The 20595-nt window shown below is 37.3% G+C and overlaps 1 protein-coding gene across 1 annotated transcript in view; it reads left to right on the top strand.

The window, feature by feature from the left end:
* The window catches only part of LOC133197218 (fibrocystin-L-like), a 47617-nt gene that overhangs the window by 15810 nt on the left and 11212 nt on the right, over positions 1-20595 (top strand). Inside the window, exons 21-54 of the mRNA XM_061333134.1 lie at positions 150-304; positions 407-560; positions 730-884; positions 996-1118; positions 1261-1366; positions 1667-1924; positions 2082-2203; positions 2346-2481; positions 3146-3341; positions 3555-3802; positions 4056-4412; positions 4626-4930; positions 5152-6304; positions 6410-6559; positions 6791-6953; positions 7215-7371; positions 7785-7941; positions 8046-8125; positions 8302-8431; positions 8899-9052; positions 12338-12549; positions 12810-14031; positions 14224-14515; positions 14619-14787; positions 15050-15331; positions 15475-15738; positions 15993-16241; positions 16508-16678; positions 17054-17284; positions 17512-17663; positions 17976-18184; positions 19321-19676; positions 19934-20105; positions 20324-20556. Coding sequence (XP_061189118.1) covers positions 150-304; positions 407-560; positions 730-884; positions 996-1118; positions 1261-1366; positions 1667-1924; positions 2082-2203; positions 2346-2481; positions 3146-3341; positions 3555-3802; positions 4056-4412; positions 4626-4930; positions 5152-6304; positions 6410-6559; positions 6791-6953; positions 7215-7371; positions 7785-7941; positions 8046-8125; positions 8302-8431; positions 8899-9052; positions 12338-12549; positions 12810-14031; positions 14224-14515; positions 14619-14787; positions 15050-15331; positions 15475-15738; positions 15993-16241; positions 16508-16678; positions 17054-17284; positions 17512-17663; positions 17976-18184; positions 19321-19676; positions 19934-20105; positions 20324-20556 — 8673 coding nt within the window. The remainder of the gene's footprint in view (positions 1-149; positions 305-406; positions 561-729; positions 885-995; positions 1119-1260; positions 1367-1666; positions 1925-2081; positions 2204-2345; positions 2482-3145; positions 3342-3554; positions 3803-4055; positions 4413-4625; positions 4931-5151; positions 6305-6409; positions 6560-6790; positions 6954-7214; positions 7372-7784; positions 7942-8045; positions 8126-8301; positions 8432-8898; positions 9053-12337; positions 12550-12809; positions 14032-14223; positions 14516-14618; positions 14788-15049; positions 15332-15474; positions 15739-15992; positions 16242-16507; positions 16679-17053; positions 17285-17511; positions 17664-17975; positions 18185-19320; positions 19677-19933; positions 20106-20323; positions 20557-20595) is intronic.

The following is a 20595-nucleotide window of genomic DNA, read 5'->3' as shown; positions in this document are numbered from 1 at the left end:
AAGTTAACTGATATTAAGGAGAATTCAGTTCAAACTTAAAATTATTTACAAGATACAAGCATAAGGTACTATGTTAGACCTTCATACATGTACATTAATGCTAGACTCATTGATTTCTGTAAAAATAACTTCTGCTATGTTTTGTTTAGAGGGAATTCTTGAACAGCGACTGGTTGGATCTACCCCAGGAGGATTCCCCATGAAAAACCTCAAGGTTGAAGAAAATGCTGGCGTCTACACCATCACCATGTCTCCTAACAACTGTAGTTTTGGAATTCCTCTAATTGGTCTGGGGAATGCACCGGTGAGCTAATTAAATCTTTAGCATACCTTAAAATAATGCAGTTCACAGGTTTAAAATTTTATTGACTGCGTGGTACTTACTTATATTCCATTTCTTATACAGACCTCTCAATCAGACCTGGTGGCTTCCACATCAGCCTCATTTTCAGAATCTACCAAAGCAGGAGCCACTGTAACCATGACCACAAGCCGAAAGTCTGCTGCTTCTCCACCAGTCACAGGAAAAGTTAAATTTTCATTTGAAGGGAATGATGTTGGTAAGAATCTTAATAAATCAAGGGTAATGACTTATCAATATTAAAACAAGTAAAATTTGGAAAGTTTGTTGAAAAGGAAAAGAAATTAAAAAGATTGATACAAAACATTATACTGTATTTTAACAAGGCATGTTAATGGTTTATCATTATAATTATGTTCTGTATATAGACATTCCTGCCACATCTACGGAGATAGAAGTGAGAGACCTACTGATGACAATTCCTAAAATTGGCAATGTTTATGTGAAGAAGGAGGGAGATTGTGCCAACTTTGAGTGGCAGATTACATGGCTCAGCAGGACAGGAGACCTTCCTGAAGCTACAGTATGTAGTCTAGACCAGTAACAGAATTTTCTAATTGAGTTTTCTGTGAGAAATAGGTGTAGATAAAATTTGTCTAGGTTTTGAAATAATCGTTGAATTTTGATATCATAGGTGGACGGCTCTCAGTTACAAGGAATATCCCCAGCTGCTGCCATTAAGACCAATGTTAATGGGGGACTGTGGTTTAACCCCATTCCTGGAGACATGTTGCGAACAATTGAAGCCACACCCCAGGTACTGTCTAATTCATTTTGCAACTATTATTATACATATGCATATGATTTTTAATATTTTGTCACAATTATTTCCTTTAAAATTAAATCATGATCTTAATTAGAAGCTAAATCAGATAGTATTTTTGTTGATTGATTGATAGGTCATTGCTTACGTGAATAATATTCCCACTCGATGTGAGGGCACCTGTGGATTTGAATGGAAAGCTTCTAGTACTCCTGCAGTCTCAGCCGTTTCTCCCAGCTCAGGTAAATAAACAAGAAACTCAGCTGTACCTCTCACTTCAAGTAGAATAATGGAAATCATATACATGTATATCAACACCTCAAGTGAGGGAAACAGGATTTTTTTCCCTTTCTCTCAACTATAGCCCTTATCTTAGGTTAAATGTATGGTAGAAAATTTCATTGCAGTGGTATGAAATTATTTGCAACATTGTATATTTAAATCTGGTGTTAAAAGTAATTTTCAAGTATTTTATAGAGTTTTTCTGGACATTACATGTAGATACATGTACTCTTAATGTGTACAAATAAATATTCATATAGCTTTCTCTGGATCCACCTTAACCATAACCGGTACTTCATTTGGAGCCACAACAGCTGATAACTCAGTGACCATTGGTGGAGTGGCCTGTACTGTGACCAGTGCGTCCTCCACCCAGCTTGTATGTACGATCGGGGCCGGCACAGGGAGTCACCAGGTGGAAGTCAATGTTGCTGGGGTAGGACTGGCCAGTGGTAGCTTTAGCTTTACATACAATACACAGATCACCAGTATTGCTCCAACCAGTGGCAGTTTGGCAGGTGTGAACTCCTATTTAAATAAAGATTGTAAAGAATAGATATTGCAATAAAGAGACAAATAAAGACAACTCAAAATACAGAGCTGTGTTGTGGAGAATGATTTGCGTAAAACACCACTTTAGACTTGTATGTCTCATGCTTGTGTTTCTGTATACAGGTGGCACTAAGCTGACAGTCTCTGGGTCAGGATTCTCTCCTACTGCCACAGTAACAGTCAGCTCAGGCACATGTGAGATAGTGACAGCCAGTACATCAGAAATTGTCTGCCTCACTCCCTCTGTAAGTAATCAAAGTATTTCTTATTAAATGTAAAGGATTTTATTATTTACTATTGGTCAGTGGAAGTATTGAAGCATTTTCCACTATACAAATGCCATAGCTTGTTTACATGATTGATGATGTCATTATTTTCCATTTTAAGGCATCCACCCCTGGCAGTGCTTCAGTGACCTTAACTCAGTCAGGAGTGACCTTGACAGCCTCTCAACAGTTTAACTATGATGCCTCCTTGACATCTAATATCAACTCTGTCTCTCCATCTACATCAAGTGTTACAGGTACACTTTAAAAGTTTGATAAATAGAGAATAATACATGGCAAAATCTGTATCACACCCCATATCAACCCGAGACTCCAATATCAGCCCGAGGGCCGAAGGCCAGAGGGCTGATATTGGTCGAGGGTTGATATGGGGTTTGATACAGATTTTGTCATGTATTGTTGTTTTTATTATATATTTGAAAATAGTGTCAAAAAAATCATATATAAACCTGTTAATTAATTAATTCTTAATAATTCAATATATTCTTTTTTTTTTTGTTGAATTTCCTTTCTCATTATTTTTTTTCCAAAGGCAATGCATACAGCGATAAGAAATGAAATAATTATAAATTAACAATTATTTTGAATAGCATAAAATATCTGATGAAAATTTACAATTTAAATAAACTTTATAAACAATTAATAGAAAAAGATCCGAGGTACTCCGAATGAAAAATACAGAGATGTTCCAGAAAGGTGTAATAAAGGGTGTGATAAAGGGTAAAATAAAGGGTGCTGATACAGGGTGTGTAATACAGGGCGCGTGCCTGTGTTCATATCAGGGATGCAAAAATCCTGTATTATTGAACAAATATATAATAAATAGGTTTATTATTAGTATAAACTGTTCAGTTCAGTCTGTGGGGATAGAGTAACCATTAAGTGGTGTGCATTGTGTAGGAGGAGGAACACTGGTGCTCCAGGGTACAGGATTTGGTGCCTCTCAGCCAGCTGGGACTACCCTGATGATTGGTGATAAGCAAGCCACAATTATTTCATACAGTGACACCAGGGTGGAGGCAACCCTTCCAGCTCAGGCAGCAGGAAGCCATGCCATTAAGTTTTCTGTTGGCAATAATGGATATGCTTCCATCTCGTAAGGGACTTTTAAACTTTCCATATCTAAAGATGTTTTATGTACACTGTAATTATTAAACATTATACATATAGAGAGCAAACTGTTTCATAAATTTAAATATGCATGTACATGTATTACTCTCATTCATTTAAAAAAAAACATGTATGTTTGTTATAATTTGTCAGGAATTCTTGCTTAAAAATCTTGAACTTTCCTTTTCTTTCATTGCAGGGCCAGTACAAAGAGCATTGCTTACAGCCTCAAAGTGACCAACATATTCCCTCGCAGTGGATCCCTGTATGGTGGCACCATTGTCACAGTGATGGGACAGGGATTTGGAAACACAGCTTCTGACATCAAGGCCACTGTAGGAAGTCACGCATGTAATGTGGTGGGAACTGTAACTGATACACAGTTCAAATGTCAGATTGCTGCAACTGGAAAGGTTCACAAGGTTGACAATCAGGGAGCTAGTGCAAGTAAGGCAAATTACATGATCATCATATGTTTTCTTTACAATATTAATTTCAGTATCTAAATGAGATTAAATGATTCAGCAAAAAAAGTTTATGATTTCTATGATAAATCAGATATTTTTGTTGTCTAACATTTTTCATATTTAGTGGAAATTTCAAATGAAGTTGCACTGTTTAAAATTTAATGTTGTAAATGTTTACATTTATAAGAACACAAATATACATTTACAACTCTTGGACTAATTTCATTTTTCAGACAATGGTGTGGGATACGCTTGGAATCCAATGACACTAGATGCTCATGAAGGTGACATTATTGAGTGGAAATGGTTTGTAGCATCAGGTGTGACAGGAATCAACATAGGTGTGTATCAGACAGATACTGCTGTGGCCACCACAAGCTCAGGGTTCTCCAGTGGAACCGCCGCTCCTTCAGGAATGTTCAAGTACCAAGTAACCAAGGCTGGAGATGTTTTCTACTGGAGTGACTATGTGGATGCTAATAAACAAATTGCATTCAGGGGATCCATCAACGTTGCTGCAAGGCCACAGTCTGTGGAAGACTTTGGACTCAAACTAGGTGGATACGAGGCCGAGTATGACACTACATCAGGTAAATACATGTATATAAAGAAGATGAAAAATAGCTTAGTAAGAATTACATTTCAGTTTTTTGTCATTTTTCAGATGCAAATATTAAAGCACAAATTTAGAAATGTAGCCTTGTAATTGACTTGGTAATACTTGGTCTTTTCCTTTTTTAATTTGTGAAATTGCATCAAATTAAATTCTAATGCATGTTGTTTAATTTTTATTTTATCAATAGGTGTAGCTGACCCAGCTGCTACCAGCTGTGAGATTACTTCAACCATCTCTGGCTGCACTGATGCCCCTGCCACTGGAGGGTCAGCTGGTAAATTCCACTTTTCCTTTGAAAAATGTCAGTCTCCCACTGTGTCCAGTATCTCCCATGACCAGGGACATGCAGTACAGGACATCACTCTGACTGGTGCTGGATTTGGTGCCAAGAGCTGTCAGCACCAGATTGACATGGGAGACTACTCTTGCAGTCCCTCCTCTGCCTCAGCCAGCAGTCTGGTTTGCAATGTTGATGGAACAACAAAACCAGAAGTAAGTCTGATTTGCTGAATATTTTGGTTCAGTCTAATCTTCAGAAAATAGAATTGCAAAAGATTCTCATCACATATCTTTGTTTCAGCAGATGGAATGAAAAAAATTGGATTATAGGTTTAAATAAACAAATTGCAAAGATTTTGGACTGCAGAACTAATCCATTACTCATTTGTTTGTAAATCTTGTAGCAATTAGCTTTGATTTTTATCATTACTTAGGTTGGAGTGATGAAGGAGATCCAGTTGTCTGTGCAAAATCGTGGTTATGCCCTACTGGCCACACCCAAGGTAGCCACTTTTGTCCTCCTCCCCCATATCAGTTCATACACTCCACAAGAGGGGTCACTGAAAGGTGGCTACACCCTCACCATTACCGGAGGAGGCTTCAATAAAGACACAGTGGTCACAATTGATGCTATTGGCTGTAAAATTATCAGTGTGACCTATGACACAATCACTTGTGAGGCTCCATCCCTCAACACCTATGGATCAAAATCTCTGGTTGTTAAGGTACCTAGTCATGGAAACAATTTGGAGGCCAAGTGCTCTGACCCCTTGCTTAGCTGTTCCATTCGCTATGCCCAGACTGCCACCCCAACTGTCACTTCTGTAACCCCCGATACAGTTTCTGGTTCATCCACTGCTCTTACAATTGTGGGAACCATGTTTGGAACCACTGCTTCAGCAGTTAATGTGACCATTGGAGGTGCTCCCTGCTCTGTCAGCTCAGTAACAGACACACAAATTCAGTGCACAGTTACCACAGTCCCAGTTGGATCACAAGATGTTTCTGTTGTCATCGATGGTGTAGGCAAAGCATCAACTTCAGTCAAAGTAGCAAGTGAGGCTGTCTTGTCCTCTATCACTCCATCTTCTGGAAGCACAAATGGGGGAGCATTGGTTACAATTGTTGGAAATGGTTTCGTAGACAAGAAGACAACTGTCACTATTGGAGGTAATCCATGCACTTTGAAGACAGTGACACCAACTTCTATTCAGTGTACTACCCCAGCAGGAACCGGTTCTGCCACAGTGACAGTGGTATCTGATGGAGTAACCTATGGCTCCCTGACCTACACTTATAACACTGCAGACACTCCCACAATCACTGGCCTTAATCCTCCCAGTGGGAACCCAGGACAGACTCTCACAATTACGGGATCTGGATTTAGCTCGGGAACAGTCAAAGTGGCAGTCGGTGACACTGATTGTACTGTTTCAAGCTCCTCTGCAACTCAGATTGTTTGTAGTCTGGGAGTGAGTGCTGCTGGAGCCAAGGCTGTTGTTGTTGATGTCACAGGAAAGGGAGTATCCACTAACACTAACCAGTTCACCTATGGCCTTGCTATTGGCAGCATCAGTCCTAGTTCAGGTAATTTGATCCCTGAAAAATATGTGTTCATATCCAAAGATGCAAACCTTATATTGCTTATTGTTGTCCTGAATGCCCTTATTGTGTTTTATTTTCCTATGGCAGGAAGTCTTGGTGGAGGACAGGAAGTGACCATTACTGGAAATGGCTTTTCTACACAAACTGCAGTTACCATCTGTGGAAAGCCTTGTACCATCATCTCTAGTGCCACGCAGAGTAACACCCAATTTGTCTGCTCAACTCCTGCCAACCCAGGTATACACAGTAATGTTTATACATGTATAAATTCAATTATATCAATAAATTCTACCAAAAAAATTGTTTAAACTCTTTTAATGTATTCATGCTTATGTATTAAATGGGTATTACCTACCCAAGGTAAAATTGCATGTATTTTTGTCAAGTATGTGAATATTATTTTTTTCAATCAGACTTGAATTTAACTGTTATGTATAAGAAATGAACTATTTTTTTAAAATGGTTCAGCTGGTGCTTGTGATGTTGTGGCCTCTGAGGGATCAGAAACAAGTACAAAGACTGGTGGTTACACCTACGATAGCTCAGTCACCCCCACCATCACCTCAGTGAACCCCACTTATGGTGGCACTGCTGGAGGAACCTCTGTCACAATCACTGGCACAGGATTTGGGTAGTGCTACTTTCTGTTTACCTTAGATACTTTGAGTTTAGTGCTGAAACATTTTGAACATTCTCATCATTTCAAAGGAACTTTTTTATTTGTTGAATTTTCTTATTAAACAGTTTTCTGAATTTCTTTTCAGTGAAAATATATTTTTTCACTGACATAAAAGATGGTGTAATTGACTTAAGAATAATAAACTGTTTGCACATTAACTAGTATAAGTATTTTGATATATTCAGAATAATTTCTCTTTTTTTCTTTCCATAGAAATAGTGCAGCTGCTGTGTCTGTTAAAATTGGAGGTGTGACTTGTGCTATAAATACAATATCTGACACGTCCGTGACCTGTACAACAGGGGCCAGATCTGGTTCCATTGACACTGCTGTAGCTCTTCAGGTGGCAACTAATGGCATTGCTGATCAGGTTTGTATTCCCAGAAAACGTAGCCAAATGGTGAATAGTATTTAAAAGAAAAATCAGTAAATTGTTTTCAATTTATTGCACACCAGTTTCATCTGATTTGACATTTATCTGCTTGTGGGTTTATCAAAATGCACTTTAATATTTGATTTATCAAAAGATGTAGTCATCGATTTAGACTTTCTATTCATGCCTTGATTGAATACTAGTAAGTCATTCCAACCACAGTGTTATTAAATCAAAGCCATTCAATGAAAAATTAGTAAAAATATGATATCCCATTTTCTCAAACAAGAAGCATAAATTTTGCTCAAACCACTCACATACATATTATCATACATGTTATCCTAGTAAGTATTATACAAAACAAGAAGATTGCTTATGTTTTCATGTGATGTTATATCAATTCTTGTCAGACCAATGCTGCCTTTAGTTACCTGGATGTTTGGTCCTCCCCTACCACTTGGGTGGGAGGGACACTACCTGAGGAGGGAGAAATGGTTGTAATTCAGGAACAACAAACAATCCTATTGGATGTCTCAACACCTGTACTGGGCATGCTACTTATTCAAGGTATGTGATAAAGTAAAATGAAAGAAAAATATAAGTTGTTGATAATTTTTTTCTCATTATTATTTGTAATATGTGTATTAAAATATGTTGATAAATTTTTGCAGGAGGAAAAGTGATCTTTGATGAAAAAGACATTGAGCTGAATTCAAAATACATCTTAATCACCAATAATGGAGCCTTGCAGGTAATCTTATATATGTTTCACAGTAATAAATGCATATTAATATCATAGAAATTTCAATTTTAAAAATCAGATTTTCTAATTTTGTCTTTTATACCAAAAAATTTTCTTCTTATTATTTACTCAAAACAAACAGATTGCATGTATATATGTGTACATCTAATAATGTATAAAAACAGGTTGGAAAAGAAGGTGCACCCTTCCAACACCAGGCCACCATCACTATGCATGGAGTGTTCCGATCCCCCGAACTCCCCATCTATGGATCTAAGTCACTGGGTGTGAGAAATGGAACCCTTGATCTACATGGTCAGTTTCTTTAGGAATATTTTTTTTTAGTTTTTAATGTCCCCTTAAGAATTTTTCACTCATGTTGAAACACCACTACTTGCTGGTCAAGGGCTGAAAATTAGATCTGTACTCAGTACTGACCATTGAGCAGTAAGGGCTCTTTTTTGTGCCAGCACCTACTGTGATACAGGACCTCAGTTTATACAGTCTCATCCAAAGAAGCAGTCTCCACATCACACAGTGGATTCGAACCCACAATGTAAGGATTAACTCCTTACTCTGCAACTCTAAAGCATACACTCTAACCACTGCACCTTGCGAGTAACTCTTTAGGAATATGAGTAAATGTATGATATATTAGTACAGGTATTTCAATCACAGGTGAACAAAGAATATTTTGATAACCTTAATTTAAAAGATAAAGACACAAAGCCCTGAGTGATGTGCATGTACATGTATTTGAAAGTAACATTTTGTTTGTATAGGAAAACCAAAAGTAACTTGGACAAGACTTGCAGCTACTGCCTTAGCTGGATCCACCACCATAACCCTCCAGAATGCCGTGGACTGGGAAGTAGGAGACCTTATTGCTCTGGCCACAACTGGACATCGACACTCACAGGGGGAGACAGAAACCAGGTAATGATTGAGTGTTTAAAAGTAACAAGTCAAGATAAGGAAAGGAAATTCATTATATATTTATGTTCCCCAAACGAAGTTTGGGAACATATTGTTTTTACTCTGTTTCTTATTATTATTAAGGTCTTCCGTCTTCACGGAAGACCTTATAGTGATTCTACTGTTTCTTATTAAGGTCTTCCGTCTTCACGGAAGACCTTATAGTGATTCTACTGTTTCTTATTATTATTATTATTATTATTATTATTTTTCATTTTTATTTTTCTGACCTTTTCAAATCGCGATATCTCAAAAACTACTCAATCATTTTCAGCCAAATTTTCAGGAATGATGTGTTATCTCATGCCATTTTGAAATATTGAAAAAGTTTGGAAAAATTCACTTCCGGTCACGAATTATTACGATTTTTCACTTTTTCCACTAAAAATCTAGTCCGTGAATGTTCTCGGAAACTGTTAAAAGTAGGAGTCTGAAACTTTCAGGTATGATAGAAGGTGATTTGTAGATGTGTGATGGAAACATTTCGTGTGTCGTCGCCACTTCCGGTCGTCACAGGAAGTGATTTAAAAAGGGTAGTTTTTTGAACTTTTTTCTTTTTCATTATTTTTTATGATATTTATAGGTTAAATAGAGAATCTTATCAGAATGCTAAATATATAATTTATTCAAAAATAGATTAACCCGTACTCTAGATATTTATGCTTGCTACTTTGATACGATGGTCTTTGATAGCGTAATGGTAAGCATGTTGAATTTTCACGCGGGCAACTCGTATTCAATCCCCAGAATGTCCAAATTTGTTCACACTATTGTTTGGGCTCAAATGTAATATTTTATTTATATTTAAAGGGGGGGGGTATGTCGTTCAACGTCAGAGCAATGGTGTTTGACTTCACAATGGCACTGTGTCTTTTTACTCCTTCATAAAGAGTTTGCAGTTAAATTTTGCACTATTCAATCCCAAGAATGTCCGATTTTTTTTCACACTGTTGTTTGGGCTCAAATGTAATATTTTATCTTTAAGTGGGGGGGGTTGGGGGGCTATGTCGTTCAACGTCAGAGCAATGGTGTTTGACTTCACAATGGTACTGTGTCTTTTTACTCCTTCATAAAGAGTTTGCAGTTGAATTTTGCACTAATTAATGTGCATATGTGTGTGATATGACAAAATAAGGTAAAGATGTTAATGTAGCTAGGTACCTATGCAATTGAATCACAAATCGGAGATTTGTCAAATTATATTTTGAAAGTAGAATTTATTATTTTCTCATCTTGATTAAATAAAAATAGCAATTTCAAATGAGAGGTAACTTCAATGACATTTAGTTTAGAGCAAGATCCGCCATAATTAAGAGCTCAAAGCGACTTAGCGGATAAAGGTATGGTTAATTAATGGAATACAGTGTATTAACACAATGAAACACATAAAAATCTGTATACTTGAAACAGTATGTGAAAAAATATGCTTTCACGTGAAGTGTCAATCATTTTGTTATGCGTGTGTGGTGCTGACTCAGGGAGAGGGGGGGGGGGGTAACCTGAAATGCATGAAATCGGGTAAAATAAAACAAAATAGTGTAGATACATGTAGGTCTTAAATTAAAAAAAATATTTAACATAATTTTGTATTTTGTACAATTAAGTGTGAGAATCTCAAAGTTTAAAAAAATTCACACAAAGATGTTTTGGAACATAGGTCCTCCCCCTCCCTAAAATTATATTTCGTATTTTTTTCGTTCCAGATTTGCAATATTTTCAAAATATAAACGTTTAATTATATTTTATGTATGATCGATTGATTGATTGTATGTTGTTTTAAGTCCCATTCGAGAATTTTTCACTCATATAGAGACGTGACCACCGCGGTGAAGGGCTTCAAATTTAAACTTTTACTCGGCACTCAGGGCCATTGAGCAATGAGGGATCTTTATCCGTGCCAACACCTGCCTTGACACGTGGCCTCGGTTTTTAAGGTCTCATCCTAAATATCCGCAACTTTCACTTCAAAGTGCCGAGCGCATGGCGAAGGAATTTTGTCTGAAGGTGCGACAGGGAATGCACAACATAACATGTTGTTTAAAGAGGAATCAACTTCTATGAAGACAGAGAAGGGACGGAAGACCTTCTTGTTGCCATGGCAACAAGGTTTCTAGTGATTATTATTATTATTATTCTTTTTTTCTACTTTCTTCTCCGGTACTTTTTTGTCCGGGAGTGTTCTCATAGAACCACTCATCCGATTGACATGAAACCTTTTTAGGGTTAATAGGCATGTTGTGTAGGTGTTCGGAACGAAGGTCATTTTGCGCGCACATGCATGCACGTGCGCGCGCGTGCAATGAGTGAAATGACTGATATACTTGATGAAGCCGTAACTTTTATATTTCTTGATGAATTGCTTTGAAACTCAAAATATAAAGATATATTAGTAGTCTAGACAAGATAACATGGTCAAATTAGCGTGAACTCACGCGCATGCACGTGCGCTCTTCTCTGATTGGCTGATACAAAAATCTCAATAATTTCCTTCTTTTTTGACAAAATACTTTGAAATTTAGAATATAAGTATATATTATAAGGTGCTACAGCATGTTATATAGGAAATTTCTTGAACACACGCGCATGCAGGTGTGCTGCAATCTGATTGGTTGAAACTTTAAATGTCTATAAATCCCTTGGTTTTCAACAAAACAGGATGAAATTTACGACATGGATAGGCACATAGAGCTCCTACATTATGATACTATCAAAACTGAATGCAAGGCCATGCATGTGCGTATGCTGAATTCTGATTGGCTATTACTTAAAGGGTTACATCTCTCTTATTTTTCAATGAGATTCTTTAATATTTAACACAAATGTATGTATTGTGAGACACTATAAGAAAATTAATGTGAAAAATGTAGAAAACGTGCAAGCACAGGCGCTGAAATTTGATTGGCTAATACCCATATGGCTATATCGGAGTAGTTTTCCAATGAAATACCCTTAAAAATAAAGTGTCCATCTATATTACAAAAGTATTGTCTAATTTATTGAAGCTTGTAGGGAATGGGGCATCATAAGGGATTGGGGAGCCGTTTGGGGAACATCTGTAACGGTTCCCGTTACAATTAGCACTAGTTTACTGATTGCATTTTGTATCCCTGAACTGTAAAAAGATGCTTAAAGATATTTGAATGCATACAGTTTCAAATCTGTGTGAGAATTATTTATACATTGAAATTTTGTATAGAAAACCCCTCTCATACCTATGTATAAACTGAGAGATTGCTTGTATTTTAGGAAAGTGGCAGGTGTTTCAGCCGACGGAAAAACAGTTACCTTGGACTCTGCCTTGACCTACACTCACGTCCGAGTGACAGAGACGTATGGTACTACCACTGTTGACATGGCGGGAGAAGTTGGTCTGCTATCACACAATGTCAAATTCAGGGGATTCAGTGATGCAGAATGGGTCACAAACATTACCAAGTGTGAAGCAGGATTTGACACAGGTTAGTGTTTGGTGTCAGTAATGAACACATCAAAAACTCCTTGCTGCATTGGACTCAAATTATATATAGCTAATCATCATTTTCAACTTGTATTCAAAACAAAGTGTATTTTTCTTATTATCCTTATGAGTTTAATGTGGTTTTGTAATTAACATACTTTTCCAGCTTTAATATCTGCAGAAATGAATACAAGTACTTGTAATTTTCCTGCAATATTCTTCACAATGTTTATTTGAACAGAAGTAAATGTGCTTTTGCAGGAGAATTTACCACCCAGACATGCTTCCAGGGACGATTTGGAGATGAAATGGGATCTGATGAGTTTGGTGGTCATATTTTGGTCCATGCACCTGAACCTGATTTGGAAATTGCTATTGCTCGTATTGAGTATGTGGAACTAACACATGTCGGTCAAGCTTTCAGACTTGGGCGTTATCCTATCCACATGCACTTGAACGGAGACATGAAATCATCTTATGTTAGAGGATGTGGTCTACATAAGACCTTCAACAGAGCAGTGAATGTCCACAAAACCCATAACCTGGTGGTGGAGCACAATGTCATCTACAATGTCATGGGTGGATCCTTCTTCTTGGAGGATGGTATTGAAACAGGCAACACCTTCCAGTACAACTTGGCTTTATTTGTGAAGGCCAGCTCCAGCTTGTTGAATGATGACATCACACCAGCCTGTTTCTGGGTTACAAACCCAAATAATACCATCCAACACAATGCAGCAGCTGGTGGAACTCACTTTGGCTTCTGGTACAGAATGCATGAACATCCTGATGGACCTTCCTTTGATCCAAACATTTGCCCAAGACATGTACCACTAGGTGTCTTCCAGAACAACACGGTCCACTCCATGGGATGGTTTGGTTTGTGGATTTTCCAGGAATATCATCCAAGGAAGGACGGATCTTGCAGCACAAGTGCAGATCATGAAGTAGCAATATACAAATCTCTCACAGTCTGGAACTGTGAGAAAGGAGCCGAAGCAGTCAATGTTGGAGCCCTCCAATTTCATGAGTTTGTCATGGTTCACAATGAAAAGGCTGGTTATGAGGGAAAATTGATCAAGGCATCTCCGCAGTATGACGAGGCTACCAGCTATGCCGTCAAAGACAGTGTGATTGTGGCCAACAGCCCTGGACTAACTGCAGTTTCAGGACAGAAGAACTACTGCACAATTGGTGGGTTTGTAATTCCATATGGAAATGGAATGTATGGTATCAACATTGAATTTTACAACTTTGCTCAGAGTGGATGTAATGCCTTCACCTACACCAAGATTGATGGAACTTGCTCCATCTATTGTGGTGGGTACAGCTACAGGTTCAAACAGATCTCATTCACAAATTCACCCAACCGAGGAAAGTTTGACTGGAAATGGCAGGCTGTGATGATTGATGAGGATGGGACCCTCACTGGAGGGGCTGCAGGTTCCCAAGTCACCCCCACCACTGAAACATTACCTCCATCGTAAGTACTCTTAATGGTAAATTTATTGTATAAACCTGTTTCTGCTCATTATTTACCATATCACTTTGGGTTTTCCATAAGTTTCTATTATATTTAAATTTGTTTTCCATTTTGTTTGTCTTAGTATTCCTTTACCAAAAAAATTTAAAATGTAAATTTGTGTCTATTTTGCAAAATTAATCTTTTATTCAGGTGTACAAGTGATACAAACTTTAACAAAGGTGTACCTGCCAGTCTGTGTCCAGGGAGCCTCATATTCCACCGAGTAGCTTTAAAAGATATCCAGCCTGTATCCCTGGAGGGTCAAGCTATGCGTTTGAACAATTCATATGGATCTGACTTGTCCCAGTTTGGAACTAAGAGAATTTCGCACAAGCCTGGATGGATTGGAATTCTTATCGATGGTGAAACCTATAAATTTGAATGGGAAGGAGGAGAGAAAATCACAAACATTTCCTACCATGCAACTTTCTACCAGTTTGGGGTAAAACAGACATTCTTAGATGGATTTTTAAATGATTTTCAATGGTTTTTTTTTTTTTTCATTTACATGAATGTTAACATCATGAAAATTTTTGGACTTTCAGGACCCGGCAAACAATGTAAAGATCTGTCAGCGCTTTGAAAGAAAACCTGATCGATTTGCATTAGATGGAAAGACCTTCCGTAATCAGTCAGAAACAGCCATGGTTTTCGGCACAAACAAAAATGGTGACTGGGAATTCAGTGAGTCGGAGTACGAACTCTGCTATTTGGGTAAGCAGTTTCATTCTGAGCATCTGGAAAGTTTAACTGATAAACCTGTCTTTAATTTATTACAAACCTTGAGTACCTTAAATCTAAGTGATACATGCAGTTGTGCACAACTTACTTTATTTTAAATATTACCTCCAAATGACTCTGTTTGATAATTTCATTTGAAATAGTATTTATCAGTACAGACATTTTACATACATTTTATGCTGAATGTGTAAGAAATGTACATTTTGTGTAGGTATGTTTTTGCTTCTGAATTTAGTTTCTGGTAAGAAAAGCCGTAGGAGAAAGAGGGGTTCTGGAGCCATGCCTGTATATGCAGAGGACATCGATTCTCACATGACGGCCTACAAGTGCTACTACACCAACTGTGAACCTCCACCTGACCCAGATACCATTCCCCCAACATGCACACGACCCTCAAATGCAACCAAGTGGTCAGATGTGGCAAGCTGGCAAACTGCTGAGGCTGGATGGGGAGGTAATCTGGGAAATGGACAATACGGACTCCCCAAACAGGGGGACAAGGTCAAGATTCCGAAAGGCAAGTAAAAGGGGGCCCTACAAGTGCTAAAATCATATGATACATAGCACTAAGTAAAATAATGACATTTAGTAATAATGAAAGAAAATTTGATGTTTTCTTCAGTGTAATTGTTAAATTAATTTTATCTTTTCATCATGTAGGTCATTGGATCATCTTGGACGAGGCAATCCCTAGCTTTACAGAATTGGTCATTGAAGGAACCCTGGAGCTTGACCATGGACCAACTAAAGACAATGATCTCACCATTGATGTGACCTATCTCTATATTAAGGGAGGAAGACTAATTATTGGTTGTCAGGAGTCAGCTCCCTTCGAAGGAAAAGCCTCCATTGTGTTACGTGGGGATTCCAACACAGCCCCGTACCCTGTTACAGAAGGACCCAATGTTGGATCAAAAGTTATTGGTAGGGATGCTTTAGAAATGTTCTGATGGCTTTTAAACTAGATATTTAGTTGATAAAACATATCAAAGAGGATGTATGATTGATCATTCAATTTTATATACTACCATGTAAAATAAAAATACAAAGTTTCAAAGAACAGAAATACATGTACATGTATATGTCATAATGGATGAACTTTGATTGGTTATGTAAGACACATACTACATATTAAGTATAATACATGTACCCATTTTCATTGTGGTCTGTAATTATAGGTGTCTTTGGTGGCTTGGACTTGCATGGTAAAAGTCACACTGTTACTTGGACAACTCTTTCTCAGACCAGTGCCTCCGGAGATAACCAGATTTCATTGACCCAGGCAGTGGACTGGGCAGTTAATGATGAGATTATTATAACCTCCACCAGTTACAAGGCATGGGAGGTCGAGATCAGAAAAATCAGTGCCATTTCAGCTGATAAGATGACTCTGACACTGAATGCATCCCTTACTTACAAACATATTTGTAAGTGAGACACCATCTATCAAAATTTATTATCATTATGCATTTTTGTAGCAGAAAAATGAGTAGAATTCATCAATATCTAAAAGTAAATTTAAGTAAGGTGTGTATTATTTTGGATTTATCCAGATGTGAGAGTGCAAACAAGAAAATTGTACATGTAACTTGTAAAATGCAAAATGTGTTAACAGAAAGGAAACTAAATATCAGGTGGTCTAGATTTCATTTGAATTATGATATAGAGGATAGGTTATACAAATTTTTTGCAGCCATGGAAGAGACTTTGAGTAACGGAGAGAAATACTCCATGAGGGCTGAGGTAGGACTTCTGACAAGAAACATCAAAATCATTGGAGCTGAATACCCCAACATATACTCTGATTCTTTTGGTGCTCGAGTCCTTGTTGGTGTTACTGCTGATGCCACCAGGCGTTACACAGGCATGTTTATTTCTGAAAAAAGAAATTTTCATGTTATGATTTTGTCATTTAACATGTGCAAACATTTTTATTGGAGCTCTTGTTAAACATCATAGCATCTAGAAAAAATACATATGAATGATATAAATACCGTATTTTAAATTCTTGGTTCAATTGAATCCCTCAGATGGCATATTGCTAATTGTTCTCACCTGTTATTGTACATGTTCCTTAAACTTGTTGATATTTTCATCTTCTCTTCTGAAATGCATGTACAATTCCTGGGGGTCTGAGTTTGGTTGAAGCTTGAGAAAAATTTCATGATTCTTAGGTGACCACGAAGGCCCATGGACCTTTTGTTCATGTATAATATTGGATCTTGTATATGTATTGTAGGATTTGCCAGGATTTCCAACGTTGAGTTTTTCAGGGGAGGACAGGAAGGTTTTACTGCCACCTATGATCCTCGCCACGCTCTCAGCTTTGTTGATATCCCCATCTCCAACATCAAGCCATGCTACGTAAAACAGAGCAGCTTCCATCACAACCTGGGTATTGCTATCGGAGTCTATGGAACCAATGACCTGGAAATCCAAAACAATGTCATCCATCACACTATAGGATCAGGTAATTCTAGAAAGGCTGATTCAGTTTAAATGCATGTATGACATGTTATTGTACTAACTAAATCCAGCTTAAAGTTGTAATTGTACATATATCTGTGTTCATTTCTTATGTAGGAAATTAACTCTATCCATTTTAATCACTAGATATAAAAGCAATATGAATTTATGATATTTACCTAACTTTCAATTATAAAATATTCTATAGTACATTTATTTTTTACTTTTCAGCAATTCACACCAAATCCAGTGGCACTGCAATCCGTAACAACTTAATCTCTCTCAACATTTGGCCTGGTACTTACAACGGTCGCTCAGAGGCATTTAACATCTATTATGATGGGTCTGTGGATGCAATTGGGGCTAGTGGAACTATCTTACAGGTAACAACACTCATCAGATGAAAGAAATAACAGATTTTTGAATCTTTAATCTGTTGAAGGTTTAACAATATGTGCCTCCAATACATTTTCTCCTTGTAATGCTCTACAATGTATTTCCATTTTCATTTTTTTAAATTTTTAACTCTTGTGACCTATTTATTTAATAATTAAAAAAAACAAACAAATATTTCGTATTTTGTGATTAATGACCATAGTGATTGTTATTTCCTTAAAAATTGTTCAAATACATTGCACCTATTTTCAAAACATTGAAATTGTGATTTAGAAATTTGGTGGCATTTTTTGTTCTAGGGAAATGCCATCTCCTCATCTGAACGCTCTGGTTACCATGGGGATTTTGAAAGTTGCACTGCAACTGACACGTGGAGCGACAACGTCTTCCATTCCAATTTGATGGCAGTTGGTCTGTTCCCAATAGACAAAGTTAACCCCCCAACCTGTTGGAGAATTGCCAATATGTCCATTTGGAAGAATTACAACTTTGGAGTTTATTATCAAAGGTATAAGAAATAAAATCTTCAGGGCTTTTTATGAGAGCTGTTCACAAATTTATTTCACAGTCAAATGATTAACCATTACTTTGTTGAAACTTACTCTGTAAACTTTTCACATTTTCAACTTCTTCTCAAGAACCACTAGGCCAATTTTAACCAAACTTGGTACAAAGCATCCTTTGGTAAAGGGGAGTTTAAATTGTTAAAATGAAGGGCCAAGTCCCCTTCAAAGGGGAGATAATCAAGAAATACAAAAATTGGATGGGGTCATTAAAAAATCTTCTTCTCAAGAACCACTGAGCCAGAAAAGCTGAAACTTATTCGGAAGCATCCTGGGGTAGTGCAGATTCTAAATTGATCAAATCATGACCCCAGAGAGTAGGGCGGGGCAACAATAGGAAATCCGAAGTTTTACATTGAAATATATAGTAAAAATCTTTAAAAATCTTCTTCTCAAGAACCACTAGGCAGAAAGGCTGAAACTTATGTGGAAGCATCCTGGGTAGTGTAGATTCTAAATTGATCAAATCATGACCCCCGGGGAGAGGGCGGGGCCACAATAGGGAATCCAAGTTTTACATTGAAATATATAGTAAAAATCTTAAAAAATCTTCTTCTCAAGAACCACTAGGCCAGAAAGGCTGAAACTCCTATAAGGAAGCATACTGGGGTAGTGTAGATTCTAATTGTTCAAATCATGACCCCTGGGGGTAGGGCGGGGCCACAGGAAGTACTACAAGGGGGGGGGGGGGGAAATCAGGTGAAAAACAGCAAGGCCAAAGTTACTAAGCTGAGCATTGTGGCCCATGGGCCTCTTGTTCAACTCTTTTAAAATATCAAATCATAAGGTTCCTCCTTTCATCTTGAAATTTTCCTAACAAAAGCAATTGTTCCTTCTTATTTACTTAGGATAATTTAAATGCTTTGTTATCATTTGAAGATTATAATTAATAATTTCCTGATATATTTTATAATTACCAGGATAAGATACATGTATGTATAATGAACAATCTTACATGAATGGGGCTTTATTTGATTGGCAGAGCATGTTGTAGCGTAAATATTCTGCATTTTATAAAAGGTTAATTGTCTCTTCTTAAATAGAACACAGAAATTAATCTGCAATTAATTTTTTCTTGTAGTCAATATGAAATAACCATAGAGAAACTAACACTGGTTGACAACAACGTTGGAATTTTCCCACTCATAATTGGACCTGCGGCTCTTGATCATTCATATGAGAACAAGAAAGTCACCATAAGAAAAAATCTGATTGTTGGAAAGTCTTCTGTCTTCGATTGTGCGAATGACAAGATGGACTTCACTTTACCATACTTTACGCTGAGAAGAACGTTTGACAAGTCCTGGAGAATTGGCACTGCAGGCAGAACTGGCATCTCTATCACAGTCTTCAGCTCTGGACCCAATAATTCACCCGAAAAACCTTTCATTGGCATCATGGCGTACAATGCAATTGCTGGCTTTACCACCATTTCTGGTAGGTACTGGATGCACAGTTGTTTTTTTCTCATTGTATTCAAGATGCATGTATCTGATAGGAATAAGCACAATTTTTTTTCTGATTGATTAATACTCTTAATGTCGAACATCAGTGATCTTATAAACATATGATTTGTTCTGTTTTGTTCCAAGTAATAGAAGTTTTTCAGTTTGACATAAAATATGTATCACTCTAGAATGGTATTTGATAACATGTCAAAAAAAAAGTGTTCTTATGATTTTTTTTTCTATCAGATAACACCTTTGCCAACTTCCAAACTGGTTCCTCTGGGGAGTGTGGACAGGATGTTGTTTTAACTACTGACCCCAGCAATGACGATGCTTGTCATCCTACGGAACTGACAGGAAACAGAAAAGTCAACGTGGGATCAGAAAATACTGTATATTACCACCGACCACGTCTAGGGTAAGATTTGTTGTGTATTGTTCACCTCTTTGTTCAGTAAAACATTATTTGTAATGGTTTTCGGTTTTTAATAGAAATTGTTTTTGAGGTACATGTAGTTCAATCATGACATCTAGTGCATTGTGTTTTGAAGTAAGCAATGAAATATGAAGTATGTAAGTATGTCAGACATTTGCAGAAGGAAGATCTAGTTTATTTTTTGCACCTCACTCTTGCAGCAAGATAAATCCCTCTGATTGTGTGGACATGGATTGTGATGGACACAAGAAGTGCATCGTGACTGACAAAGATGGTTCCCTGTTAGGCAGCGCCGCAACAGTTGTGCCACAAGCTGAGTTTGAATGGGGTGGAGACCCACGCCGTGGTCTGGGAGATTACAGAATCCCCAAACCTATACTTACAGACCCAAGTGGTGCTGTTCTTACTGTTGAACAGGTTGCCAAATACAAAGGTATCCAGAATTTATTCACATTGCTAATAGAACAAGTTT

This window comes from Saccostrea echinata, unplaced genomic scaffold, assembly GCF_033153115.1.
Source record: "Saccostrea echinata isolate AGI-Se365-2 ecotype Australia unplaced genomic scaffold, CSIRO_AGI_Sech_v1 ptg000030l, whole genome shotgun sequence".
Lineage (NCBI taxonomy): Eukaryota > Metazoa > Mollusca > Bivalvia > Ostreida > Ostreidae > Saccostrea > Saccostrea echinata.
The sequence above is the reverse complement of the archived record's forward strand: the minus strand, read 5'-3'. Positions and strand labels throughout refer to the sequence as shown.